This window comes from Telmatherina bonti (assembly GCF_933228915.1).
Source record: "Telmatherina bonti genome assembly, chromosome: 18".
Classification (NCBI taxonomy): domain Eukaryota; kingdom Metazoa; phylum Chordata; class Actinopteri; order Atheriniformes; family Telmatherinidae; genus Telmatherina; species Telmatherina bonti.
Window position 1 is genome coordinate 25,064,757 of NC_136616.1, and position 12,812 is coordinate 25,077,568.

The following is a 12,812-nucleotide window of genomic DNA, read 5'->3' on the forward strand; positions in this document are numbered from 1 at the left end:
GTCTAGGAAATGATACCATCGTTTCACTTTGATTTGAGAATGCTGTTCAAAGTATTTCCTTAGCCGACTGGCAAAGACAGCACCACAGAGCTCGGCTTTAACTGGGTCCCCTTTGTGGTCAAAAGGAGTCAGTTTAGCTTTTGCTTCGACCAACCTCACTGTGATTCCTGATGTGCATGTCCATCGGAGGTACAAAACTGCCCCGTAGCAACACTCACTGCCGTCTGAGAAGGTAACAGCAATAGGTTCAGTTATTGCATCCAACGGGGTCAGAGGTCTGGTGAACATCACTTTGCCGAGCTGGACATACTGCTCGAACAGTTCGATGGCGTTTTCTCTGAGTCCGTCCGATAGAGCCACATCCCATGTATCTTTCACAGCGATGCCTTTTGGTTTGATCTCCTGGAATGCTTTTCTTACCAAAATAGCCCCTTTTTGCTTCGTGGGTGCAGTTAGACCTATTGGGTCATACAGCCCAGCAACTTGACTCAATAACTCTCTCCTTGTTAATGGGTCTGGTGTCTTAGTTCTCACCTCCTCGAGCAACAGGTCTTGTCCAAGCCTCATTTTCTTTTTCCGTTTTGAAAAATTGATTCTTACCATGGCATGCAGTTTGTCCTCTTGGACTTTATATCCAAGCCCGAGGGCTTTGTTGTCTTCGTCTTTCATCTGATTTGGAAGGATGACAATCTTTGGCGTACTCACCTCTGTCTCCTTTCCTCTCTGGCCGGAAAAAATCCACGGTTTCAGAGCAAATCCTCCTTCCTGCAGAATCATTTCCACATTTGTGGTTATTGCTCTTAATCTTTCCAGATTGTTGTGGGACGTTAAGATGTCATCAACATAGCTATGTTCTTGCAAAACCCTGCGTTCATCTTCCAGGTGGCTGAACTGAGGGAGGTTTGCGGTTTCTCGCATTGCGAGCTGAGCTATACATCCAGCCGGCTTGTCCCCAATGTTCACCCTGGTGATGGCGAACTCATCCACTTCCTCCTCTTCGGAATCCCTCCACAGGAACCTGTGCAGGTGTACTTCACGTTCTTCGAGCCAGACGGAGTTATACATTTTTCGGATGTCTCCTAGGGCAGCGAAGGAACCTTGGCGGAAAGCGAGAAGAACTTCACGGATCGGGCTAAGAACATCAGGGCCTTTCATCAGGAGATCGTTCAGACTTTGTCCTTGATACCTCTGACTGCTGTTCCAAACGAGTCTCACTGGAGTTGTGATAGAATGTGGGTTTGGAGCAATCAAGTGGCTGATATACCAGACTGGTCCACTCCAACGAAGAAGAACCTCCTCTGACAGTTTCTTTGCAGCACGCCGGTTTACCATCTCATGGACTTGTGCAGAGTATGCAGCTTTCCATTGAGGATCTTTTGCCAGCTGCTTCTCTGTCCTGAGGAAGGTTGCTTCTACAGCCTTTCTGTTATTTGGTAGGGAAGATGGATCTTCGAGCCAGGGATAGCTTGCATGCCAATGAGGACTTTTGCTATGTTCATCTGCACCAGCGTACGACAATCCATTTTTTACCACCTCCAACTCTCGTTCTTCAGCCAAGGTCATCTCTTTGCCACCAGGCTGACAGTTACCGCATCGGCAGCCCCCACATTTCGGATCACAGGCAGCACCAATGCTGTCCCATTTCCACCATTCAAAGAAGTCGCGAGTGGTGGTTGCACAACTGGAATGCTGGATTGTGGGCAAGGAACAGATGAGTTCTTCGTATTTTACTGCTGCAGTTCTCATGGATCTGGCAAAATGTGTGCGGGATATGTGAGCTGAAACAGTTGCCTTTTCAAACAGTTCAGGATGTGTCCCAGCCACTGTCTTTCCTAATGGTCCATCCCACAAGACGAGATCTCCCACACAGCGAATTTTTTGTGGGGTCAGCCTCCCTTCCTTGTGGCTTATCAGGAGCTGTATGTCTTTTGGTCTTGTAAGCTTATTAACAGGAACATCGGGGAAGAAGTTATGAAGCTGCTTGGCTGTGACGGGTTGATGGATGTCTGCAATATGGTCAAGACCATAGCATACCAACTGATGCGACTGGAACGTGCCTTTCTCAGTCAGGACTCGGATTTTCAGCATGTATCTTTTAGTGTTTACAGTCACTTTCATGCCTCCGACACCGTGAACAACAAGCTTGATGTTTTCGCTTCTGAGGTCCAAATGTTTGGCTGCGTCATGCGTTATGTAATTTGTGTCCGATGCTAAATCAATCAGGGTGCCAACCTTTTGACCAGCATTAGCCGTGACTTCGAGAAGCATCATGATGACCGGCCACTCTTCCAGGCCATACTCTGCTAGAAGGCTTTGATGACCAGATATGTGGGAGGTTCTGGCCACTGTGTTGCAAAATACATTACGACACCGCTCGGCGAGGTCAGGGGGAAGGCTCTTAACAAATTCTTCTTGGGCTTCGGTGTAACCTCCTTTGTTACCTCCTCCCACTGTGCTGGCTTTGGTCTTTTTTGGACACAAGTAGATGTGGTGGCTTGCCACGTGAGCATCCTTGCATTCCTGATTTTTGCAGAGGAATTCACTTTTACAATAACCACCATCTGCATGGACCTCCAAACATCTCTTGCAGGCTCCCAACCTCTTAACTGCATCTCGCCTTTCTGCCAGTGAAAATGTGCGGAATTTTCTGCAGAAATACAGCTTTCTTCTATGTCCTCTGTCTCCGCAGACAACACACCCTGGAACCAGATTACTTGCTTGATTTACAGTTTTGGTGCGGGCCTGTTTTTGTTCATACCTGGGTTTTGATGAGTCCCCACTGAGCTGATCCAACTCCTCATAGATGGCTTCTTGGCTCTGAAGAAACTCAAGGAGACAGTCAAACCGCTCCTCTTGGTCTGTGGCCTCCCTTGTTTTTAATGCGTGGAGGAGCCATTCTTTCTTTAGTCCATCAGGAAGTTTGCTTTCAATTGCCTTGGTCATTAGCGGGTTTTTTATGGCCCCAGTCTGGCCGAGGTCACTCAGGTCTGAGAGGGCTTTTTCAATAGACTGGATGAGCTCAATAATTTTCTTGGGCTGCTGGTCTTTAATAGCAGGGAGCTTCTGAAGATCTTCCACTATTTCAATAGCAATGCTCGTTTTGTTTCCAAACCGATTTTCCAGTACTCTGAAAATATCCTCTGCAGTTTTATGGCTTGACAGACGGAGATCCCTGGCAGTTTTGTCATCAATGCTATCGAGAAGCTGGAACTTTTTTATTTCTCTCGAACCAGTGGGCTCCCCTTGTATTTGAAGGGCCTCCCAGTCTCTTTTCCACCTGTGGAATTCACGCCTAATTCCCGTGAACTTTGGAAGAGACGCTGGCTTTAGTTTAATGGGAGGTGTGGCAAAGTGAACAACACCTGCTTGTGAACCCCTTTCCGCATCTTCCTTAACTTTTGCTCGAATACAATCAGCCTTCCTGGCCGTGAGCTTAGGAAGTATGAGCTCAAGGTTCTTTATGCGGCTCTGGAAATCCTCCTGCTCTGCTTGTGGGGCCCAGCACTTCCATTTAACGAACAGCTTTTTTGCAGCCTTTATAAGAAGTCCTAGGTGCTCCACAATGAAGCTATATGCCTCTTTATCATCAGCAGGCTCAGTGGATTCCACCCTACCTGCTTCTATTTCTGCATTCTGTAGCGCTGTAATCAGCTCAGTTTCCCCGTGCTTGGCCCACAGTGTTTTTTGTATAAGGTCTTGGAGCTCGCTCAGTTTGTTCTCACAGTCACTTTCCGTTTTGGCCAAGTCAGCTTTTTGTGGACCAGTTAGCTCCTCGGAATCATTTTCTGCAGCATACTGAGCTCCAACATCGTCATTTGTCTCCATGACTTTGGTTGCTTCCAGGTTCAGCTGCTTAAAACTGTCTTTGAGCTCATCTTCAGACATTTTTGTGTGTAGTCGAACTACATTGTTTGCCAGACGAGAGAATTGACGTTTTGCTGATGTTCGGATGGTTTTCAGCTGCTCTAGAGACACCGAATCTGCCATCTTGGAGTTTGCAGAAGGGACGACTTTTGGTTGTTACTGTCTGGAGATTCTTGGGTCCTCAGCAGCGGTTTTTTACTGTCAAGTGGTTATTTTAGTTGTGCAGTATTTCCCCACTTGAAAAAGGACTCTTTACATGAAGGACGACAGGACTTCACTCTTTGCTTTTACGTTGCTTTACTTTCTTTTTGAGCAGCAGCCGTAGCAGCAGTAGCAACAGTAGCAACAGTAGCAACAGTAGCAACAGTAGCAACAGTAGCAACAGGTAAAAAACCTCAAAGGAAAACCAGAAGACATAATGAATATACATTTTACAAAATGTTTTACATCAAGGTTTTAATTCTACTGCAATTTTTAACTTCACTGCTTTTATCATACTTTTAAATCATTTTAAATTGTCATAATTGTCCTTACTAATGATGACTTCATTATGTTTTTACTTTACCGCATGTTTAGAGTTCATTCACAATCACACATTTGTAGGTCAGAGTTCACTTTCTCCGTGCGACCGTGAACGCATCACACATAGTGACAGTGCTTTATGCGAGATATGCAGCATAGCTTACCGGCTGTTCTTCAGGGATTGTAAAGAGATGACTGCACGGTAGGTTAGTTTCTGCTTTTTGCGGCAGCTTATGGCTCGCGCTATTTGCGCTGTTTGAGCCGCTTTTTTGCCGATCGCACGGACCACACCACAGTTCGTGTTGGCTGCGTTGACAGTCTCTCAGTGCGCCTGGGCGCGTGCACGCTGTGATTACTCACACCTGCGGGCGCGTGAGTGTCTCCGCTCGGGGCGGGGAAAAGAGGAGGAGACGCAATGGGCAGTTCAACCAAACAGACACTAATTATTAACAAATGGGGTTCATGCAGCCATCTTTACTTCTGTGCACATAAAGTCCAAACTTTCCTTCATATCCAAACCACAATCGGCCAAAACCACAAGTTTCTTCAGAAGTCCACTGTTCTCTGTGATGTGTTAATCCAATGTATTCATTGCACTGCACCGAGATGCAAACAGAGGATGAAATTCCTCTGGACAATTTCCTTTCTGTGCACTGATCACAAAGCTGCAGCAGCAGCAGAGTACACAAAAAGGATCAGATGAAATACTCGTCAAAAACTGCGAATAAGAGTAATAAAGGACAAAACCACTGCTAAACCATTGTAACCAGACTGTGGCTACATCCAGAATGTCAAATTAATCCAACAATTGTGTGCATTGGTGACATCAATGCACATTCTCTATTATTCCAAACTGAAACAAAAGCGGAGCAACTCACTAGGAACTACTTAGGGAGGGACTCTGCTGCAACCATATGGACAGTAGGTGCTCTACACAGATAAATCGGAAATTCAGATACATAGCCTGACATTAGGTTGCTCTCTGGTGACATACAGAATGCTACGAAGATGACACAGTGAAGCATACAGAGATGCTGACAGATTCTCAGCCTGGTAGAAGGATTTGAGAACAACATGTTTTCTTGGCGTCACTGATCGGATGGGACATCTCGCATAGTTTGAAGCCACTCCATTTTAGCAATCTCAGTTTTAAATCCACAGTGATTTACTTATTTTTCACTGCCTTGTTTTTGATTAAAAAGGACAAAAAGAAAAGAAAAGCAAACCTCACCTGGACCAGGATTCTGGGTCTTTGAGGGGAAGGAAATGACACATTGTGCATGAAGTGTGAGATGTGCCTGTTGAGAGAAACAGACAGAGATAAAATAGTCGTGGTTAGTTTGTTTTATAACAATTTAAATATCCAAATTGTCTGGTAGATCTACATTTATATGCAAATTATCTTAAATTTTTAAGCAAGGCAAGCGTATTCCTACTTCTCAATAGGCAGTGGGTGTGGGCCAGAGACGGACAGCTTGTAGATGAACATTAAGAACTTGCGGAAGGATTCGAAGAAGGGCCAGTGGGAGAGCAGACAGATACATTTATTGGTGTGCACAGGCCGGTTGGGGATCATTTTCTTTTCCACCGTGGTAAGGAGGCCCAACTGGATCTTCTGCCTCTCACTCAGAAGATCCACAGAGTACGGCTCGTAGAACTGGATAGCTGATCCGTACACCTGGCACCAAGGAATGACTTCGATAAATTTGTGACTTTCTGACTTCTGATCCAGCCTATGTTTAGTTTTCTGTTTAATAGCTGATCTTAGCTGACATTTCATACCTTTTCACCTGAAGAGACGGTTAAGACAAATGTGGAGAACACCGGTAGTGGGTCGCGGGTGTTTGGCGCCCAGCACTCAATCTTGGCACCCATGGGTAAACAGAACAGGGGAACAGACTCTGACAGAGGAAAAGACTCATAGTCTTCTTCTGGATACCGAAAGATTAGACCTGGAGAGCAGTAAAAAACAAAGAAATGAAACACAACTTGTAAGTTATAACCCCAAGGTGATGCAACATTATAGTCTAAAACCAGTCTGACAGGTAAGATGCTTCTTCTCTCGAAGGTTTCTCATCTGTGCAGACATGTGGAAATTTTAACGGTTGCTTTAAGTTGCTTTAAGGCAAGAATAACATATTGAAAATTCAATGCTTCCATACCACAGACTGTACAATCACACTGGTTTGGAGGAAATGACTGCTCAGTTCAACTTGGTGAGATGCCATTATGACAAGACACACACATTCTTTTGTGAACTTGCATATACATAAACAAACCTGCAGGCACACAGATTATGGGTGTGGCAGGATGTCGAGTTGTCTGAGATGAATCAACAGCCCGACTCAAAGGGAAAAAGCCGGTCAGAGAGATAAAGCCCGTCTGCATGGGTGTGTGCGCGTATATCAACAACAATTATCCATGTGTTTCACAATGAAACGTTCCAAAGGCCAAGCTGTTAAGGGAAGCATTCAGTCAGGGAAAATGTCACACATCAATTCAAAAATGCCGTCCATAAAAAGCAATTAACATCTACAATAAGATCACAGATTAACGCTGAATGTGCAGCTCGCCAGAGCTTTGAAAAATAAAAAATAAGAGAAGACAAACACAAAAATACCAAGTGCAGCTTTTTATGGAAATGCACAACATAGCATTATATACAGTTGTGCTTATAATTATTCATACATTGTCATTAAAGAAGGGGGAAAAAAGCTTCCTGTAAAATAAGCTGAAATTGACTAAATTAATAATAAATAAAAGATTTATGAAACTCATGACATTATTTTCTAATTCTGGTTCAATAGAAATTTTTTTTTTTTAATCAAACAAATAAAATAATTTATTACATATTACATCACTCATAAACTAATATTTTGTTGAACAATCCTTTAATGTTTCCGCTCCAGTCAGGTGTTTTCTGTTCCTCTCAGTCAGATTTCTGCACCTGTTGACAGGTATTTTGTCCCACTGTTCAACGGAAAAGTGTTTTAATTTGTCCTGGACCAATTTGTTTGTTTCTTTCTTTCTTTTTTCGACTGAATTAAATGGAAAAAACTATCTTATCTTACCAAATTATATTTTTGCAAATTTTTAGTTATTGTTCCTTTATTAAGTGTCCAGTTATTGGGGTCAATGTTGTGAATTCAGCCTTTTCTTTAATGAAAGGGGATGAACACATGTGAGCACAACTGTATAAACAAGTCTGTATTTGTGTAATACATCAGAGCTGTGCACTGCAGAAAGACTCAGTGATACTGATAAGATTTTGAACAAAATGTTATCAAATATGAGAGTATAAGTTAATAAGCTCAAGATAAGGATGTGGTGACGTGTGGAAAAATATGTTTGAAGAAAAAATATCTGACTTCCACTCACCCGCTTTGTAACTGATGGAGTTTGAAGCCGATACAGATTTCTTGTAACACAGGAACACATTGGAGCCCCACTGAAAGATTCATCACCACGCAACACTCATTTTAACCACATACAACATACTGGGATTCTGTCAAAGAGATGGTCCAGGAGTAAAACTCAGACTTACCATGCCACAGTTGAGGTTCTTATCCACTTTACAGAAGGTATGTGGTGGTGTTTCGCCCTTGTTGGTGACAATGACACAAATATCTGTTACTGCCAGGGAATTCTGAGGTTGGACAGGTTGTGCTCGGCGGAAAGTGATGAAGATGCGGTGCGAGGTTGTAGAGCTGTTGTTGATGTTGGCGCAGCGGCCGTACGGCGTGGCCTGGATGACCTCGCAGCCGTGGATTAGCCGCTCCTTACCCTCATACAGCACCCTGTAGTGCACATAAAGTAAAAAATGTTAAGCTGGGATAATGCCAGAGAAACTGGTAATGGTTCATATGTACTGTGACGTCAACACAAGAACCATCACTGTTTATACCTGCATTTCTCCAGTCACTTCAATTCAAATCAATTCTGAGCAGTGTATGTCCTTACAAAACATTATACACCTAGAATGCAGGAAAAGGACAAGAGCGCATTGCTCTCGTCCACAAATGTGACCACATTTCAACTTAACAGTTTGACTTTTAAGCTGTTTTGTGTTTTAATAAATTGCTTTAGACAAACCTGTTGTCATTCTCCACTGTCCAGCTTGTGTATTTTACACATATCAAGCCAAACAGAGTGCATTGATGAAAAATGCAGAGCTAAAATACCAAAATATCCAGTGTTTATAAAGCCCACAGCAGAGACCGAACCATCAAAGCATCACTTGATGCAACAGAACTCCTTTTCCAAGAATTAAGATAAAAATCACACACACAAAGGAGCTGCAGTGAAAAATGAAAACACCAAAAGTCCTCAAAACTACTCAAAAGGATAGTGGCTTAGACAGAATACTGTCATGGGACTGGTTAGTTTGGTATTATCTATCATTTCTTCTGGCAACTTTTAATACCAAAAATATCATAATGCAACAAGCTGGTAAATTAACAACAAGCGACTGAAAGAAAGGAAAAGGATAATTGAATAAATTGTTAGTGTTCCATTTATGTTCCTCAGTGATGAGCTCAACACATCCAAAGAATCCCGAGCCCAACAAGTTGCTGTCTTACTGTCTTTTTATTGGCTGCTTTGTTCCAGTTTCCAAAAGCCCTGTGGTGAATTATGTGCTCTAAAAAAGTGGACAATAGACTACAACAGCAAAAGAAACTTTCATTAGACATTTTCCATATCTACTCCCTTGCAAGGCGTGTTTGAAGTAAATTTTGGCTTGCGCATTCATCTGTAAGTGTCCTAAAGGGCCTTTCTGCTGCCAACTTCATGCTTTCCAAACCCTTACAACCATGGATAGATTTTACATGAACCTGGATCAATCTCTGTGCAGCAGATTAAAAAAACAAACAAACAAACAAACAAACAAAAAAACAACTTCTATTTTAAAAAGAAAGCAAAGAGTGGGTCAGCAACTTGGACCCAACATAACATGGACACATTACATTCCCATTCATGACATTTTTGGGGCAAATCATTCTAAAGATGGGATCATATTGTTCTGCAATCCTGATCCCTTGATGCACTTCCACGGCGCTCTACGATGCTGGCGTGTAGAGCATCACTGCCATTACCATAAAATTGAAATTCCACTTTTTTTTTTTTTTTTTTAAAGATTTATTAAATCTAAATGATTAACTATGGCGATTTACAACACAGGCATACAGATCTGATCAAATTTAAGTCCTGCTGTATTAGCCTGTCAATCCATAAAGAAATGCTATACTTTAAGGAAGAGGCTGAACTGTGGATTAACTTCTTATAATTTGATGAAAATCTCTGATTCTGCGGCTCTTCAGGGGGCATCTGTCTGCTCACAATCACTGTTTTTTTCCCTCAGTGTTCTGGTTTCCCTTTGAAGTCTCAGTATCTTTAATTGAAAATGTGACTCAGACCGTTTTATGAGTTGACTCATTCACATCCCAGACAATAAAAGCTTTCTCATATCCAGCTAAATACTACAAACATTGCTGCCTAAATACGGAGTGATCCCCTTGTTTTATTAGTTTGGTTGTGAGATATCCACACCTGAAAGATGCAGCCAGGAAAATGCTCAGCGCCCCACTGGGTTAGATTTTTTGCATGACTGCAGACTCCTATGGCAGCACGCTCCATGTCCTCCCTTTCCATCTGGACAACGCCATGTGGGAGGACAAAAGGTCTAACTGCAGCCCTTTTCAAACTGACAGAAAACACTCTTATTTTTTTTTCTCTCCTTTTAAATCGCAGGTTGGCTTCAAGTCAGCCATGGCAGATATAACAGACCTGAAACACTCCAGTCACTCTGAAAAGAGATCAGGAAAAAAAACCCCCAAAAACTAAAAAGGCCATGGCAGAGCAGTTGCCAACAAATTCTCAGTTCGGCAACAAAAACAAAGTCCTAATTTGCACAGTATGTTGAAATGCTCCAAAGCTCCAGGCTGGAAAAGGCTTTGCTGACAGCAAAGATAGCAGAAGGAGGAATAAATCATTTACATTTTGCAAGATTTCCATTCATTTTTTCCACTGGGTAATTGGCAGGTGTATGAGTTGTCTGTCAGCTGATGTGAGAGGCAAACAAGTATTTACTTATTTCCAAATTGAAGAAATTTTAGCCTTGTTGTATCACCAAAGTCTCCATCAGAGGTCTCTTAATGATATTTTTGTCCAGTAATATAAAAAAAAGAGGGTAAATCTTATTAAGCTGATCTAGTCTCTAAAAAAAAAAAAAAAAAGAACACAACTATGCCGCTTCTAAGCTTCTATTTCTTTCCACTCTATCTATTGGTATGCTAATCACGATTGCACAATCTCCAAAAGGAAGCATGACTAGACATACAATCTTACGTTTACACCCACTGCGCCTGCAGCTTCAGTGTTTCATAAAGGTTTTAAGTAGCTCTGCAGTTTTAAACAGCATTTAACTGAATGGAAACTCAGTATTAAAGTGAGTTAAATCATCACAGAGTACATCGCAGTCTGATATGATTATATATAATTCCTAAGTCTTCAGTTTACATAAATGAAGAGAAATCACTCAACAGCAACTTACAACTGTTGTTTCTTGTTTGTCACTTTTGTTAGTGTGAGAAACAAGCAGGTTTTAGACAAATACTTATGTGTGGTGAACTTAAATATGGCGAAGGCTGGCAGTGCTCATTCATTCATGACAGATGAGTCAATGGAAATTAAACATTATAACGATATGTGGATGAGGTTTTTGGCTCCTCTGTGCATAAGTGATAGCTGAAGAAAAGCAGGAAAATTGTGAGGAATGCAAGCTGGGAGATGTGGTGACTAGGTAGAACCGCCTTAACGAAATAGCAGCAACTGAAAATTAAATCAACTTCCTACTTTTGCTAATGAAAAAAAAATGTTCTGCCATGCCTTCACAGTTTTAACACGTGTCTTTATACACACAGGTTGTGTCATCATAATGGTCAAAATATTAGTTGCAACATTTTCTCAACAACTTGGTTAAACTGAAGAAAATCTTTACTGTATCAATACGTTTCAGCAAAGAACCTTCATCAGTATAATCTGATCTGAAACTTGTCATCCTATCTGTCATCATCATTAGTAAGATTTTTATGATTTCCCTCTGGCACTCATACAATATTAATCCTTTGATTTCATTTATCTACATATGAACACCAGACATCAGGCTGGCAAGCAGTATGGTCCACCACAACACACAACACAGAACTTTAATCATATTCTCAGTTGCTGCAATTGCTCTGACCCATATAAGTGCACATACAGTATTTTTACTCCCTAAGGGGAAAAAAAAAACAAAACATGGACATTTGCACCAAAAATACAAGGGCAGTCAGGCTCAAACCCAAAGAGTCAACCTCTGAATGAACAGTACTCTCCGAACAACTAATGGTTTATTTTGTTTATTTTAATTATGTCTTTTTTTGAGTCTATTCCTGAGGTGTTTTGTTCATTGGGTGTTAAATGGGTGATTAGAAAGCACCAGTAACATGTCCAACTGCATTTCACTGCCATCTTGTATGTGCATGTGGCAAATAAACAACTTGAACTCTCGTACAGACTCCCTTGAATAGTTAATAGAACAACCAGCCATGTGTTCTGGTTAAAGCAGACCAGCATTGCCTCAGCGAATCTCTGTTTGTTTGACTTACAACAAGATACACAATCTCAGCTGTGTTTACATGTTGATTATCTCAGGCTAATGCAAATGTCTGATGCTCTCATGGATGGGCAAAATGTTTTAGAAAAAATGAAAACACTTTGGACTTATTTTCTATACTTTGGCAGTCCAAACAAGAATAATCAATAAATCCCTGTTTACGGTCTATTAATTTGAGTTAGACCAATGAATTTCCTCATATGACAAGTGACGTCATGTACCCCTGCGGCTGGAGGCACATGACCATTGGAAATGACAATCCCCAGCAGAAATTAAACACTGACTCACCCAATGTCAATGAGCGGAGGCTTCCCTCGACCCCTCTTGTAGCACAGGAAGAGCTCAGGGCTCTTAAGGCTGCCATGGTTTAGGTTAGCAGGCTGGCCGCTGTAGGTGCTTTCAATGCAAGTAAAGCCCTCTGGGACGGTTTCTCCTGCTGATCTATTAATGACAGCTAGGTCAGTGATGGGAGCTTTGGGTCCGTTGGACTTCGTTTCAGACAGGTCCTGCTCCAGAGGGGTGGACTTGTCTGTCAGTCCGGCCACCACAAAGTAGTCGGTCACGCGATGACCCTTGTCCTTGATCATGGCTGGAAGCACCTGAAGGTTTAGAAAATAAAGATACAAAATTAATTTAAGTTTATCTTCACGCAGGCTGGATTTAAATAAACAATTAACAACAAAACCTCCAGCATCGTTTAACTTGTGTACAAACTTTCGCAATACGCTGTGTTAAAGCTACTGCCAAGGAGCACACTGAACATTGAAAGCAA

The 12,812-nt window shown here is 42.0% G+C and overlaps 1 protein-coding gene across 1 annotated transcript in view; it reads right to left on the bottom strand.

Moving 5' to 3' along the window:
• dennd4c (DENN/MADD domain containing 4C) overlaps window positions 1-12,812 on the bottom strand; it is a 47,614-nt gene that overhangs the window by 18,304 nt on the left and 16,498 nt on the right. Inside the window, exons 2-7 of the mRNA XM_079257908.1 lie at window positions 12,329-12,639; window positions 7,931-8,183; window positions 7,765-7,834; window positions 6,169-6,338; window positions 5,823-6,064; window positions 5,618-5,684 (exon numbers count right to left, since the gene is read on the bottom strand). Coding sequence (XP_079114034.1) covers window positions 5,618-5,684; window positions 5,823-6,064; window positions 6,169-6,338; window positions 7,765-7,834; window positions 7,931-8,183; window positions 12,329-12,627 — 1,101 coding nt within the window. The 5' untranslated portion in view covers window positions 12,628-12,639. The remainder of the gene's footprint in view (window positions 1-5,617; window positions 5,685-5,822; window positions 6,065-6,168; window positions 6,339-7,764; window positions 7,835-7,930; window positions 8,184-12,328; window positions 12,640-12,812) is intronic.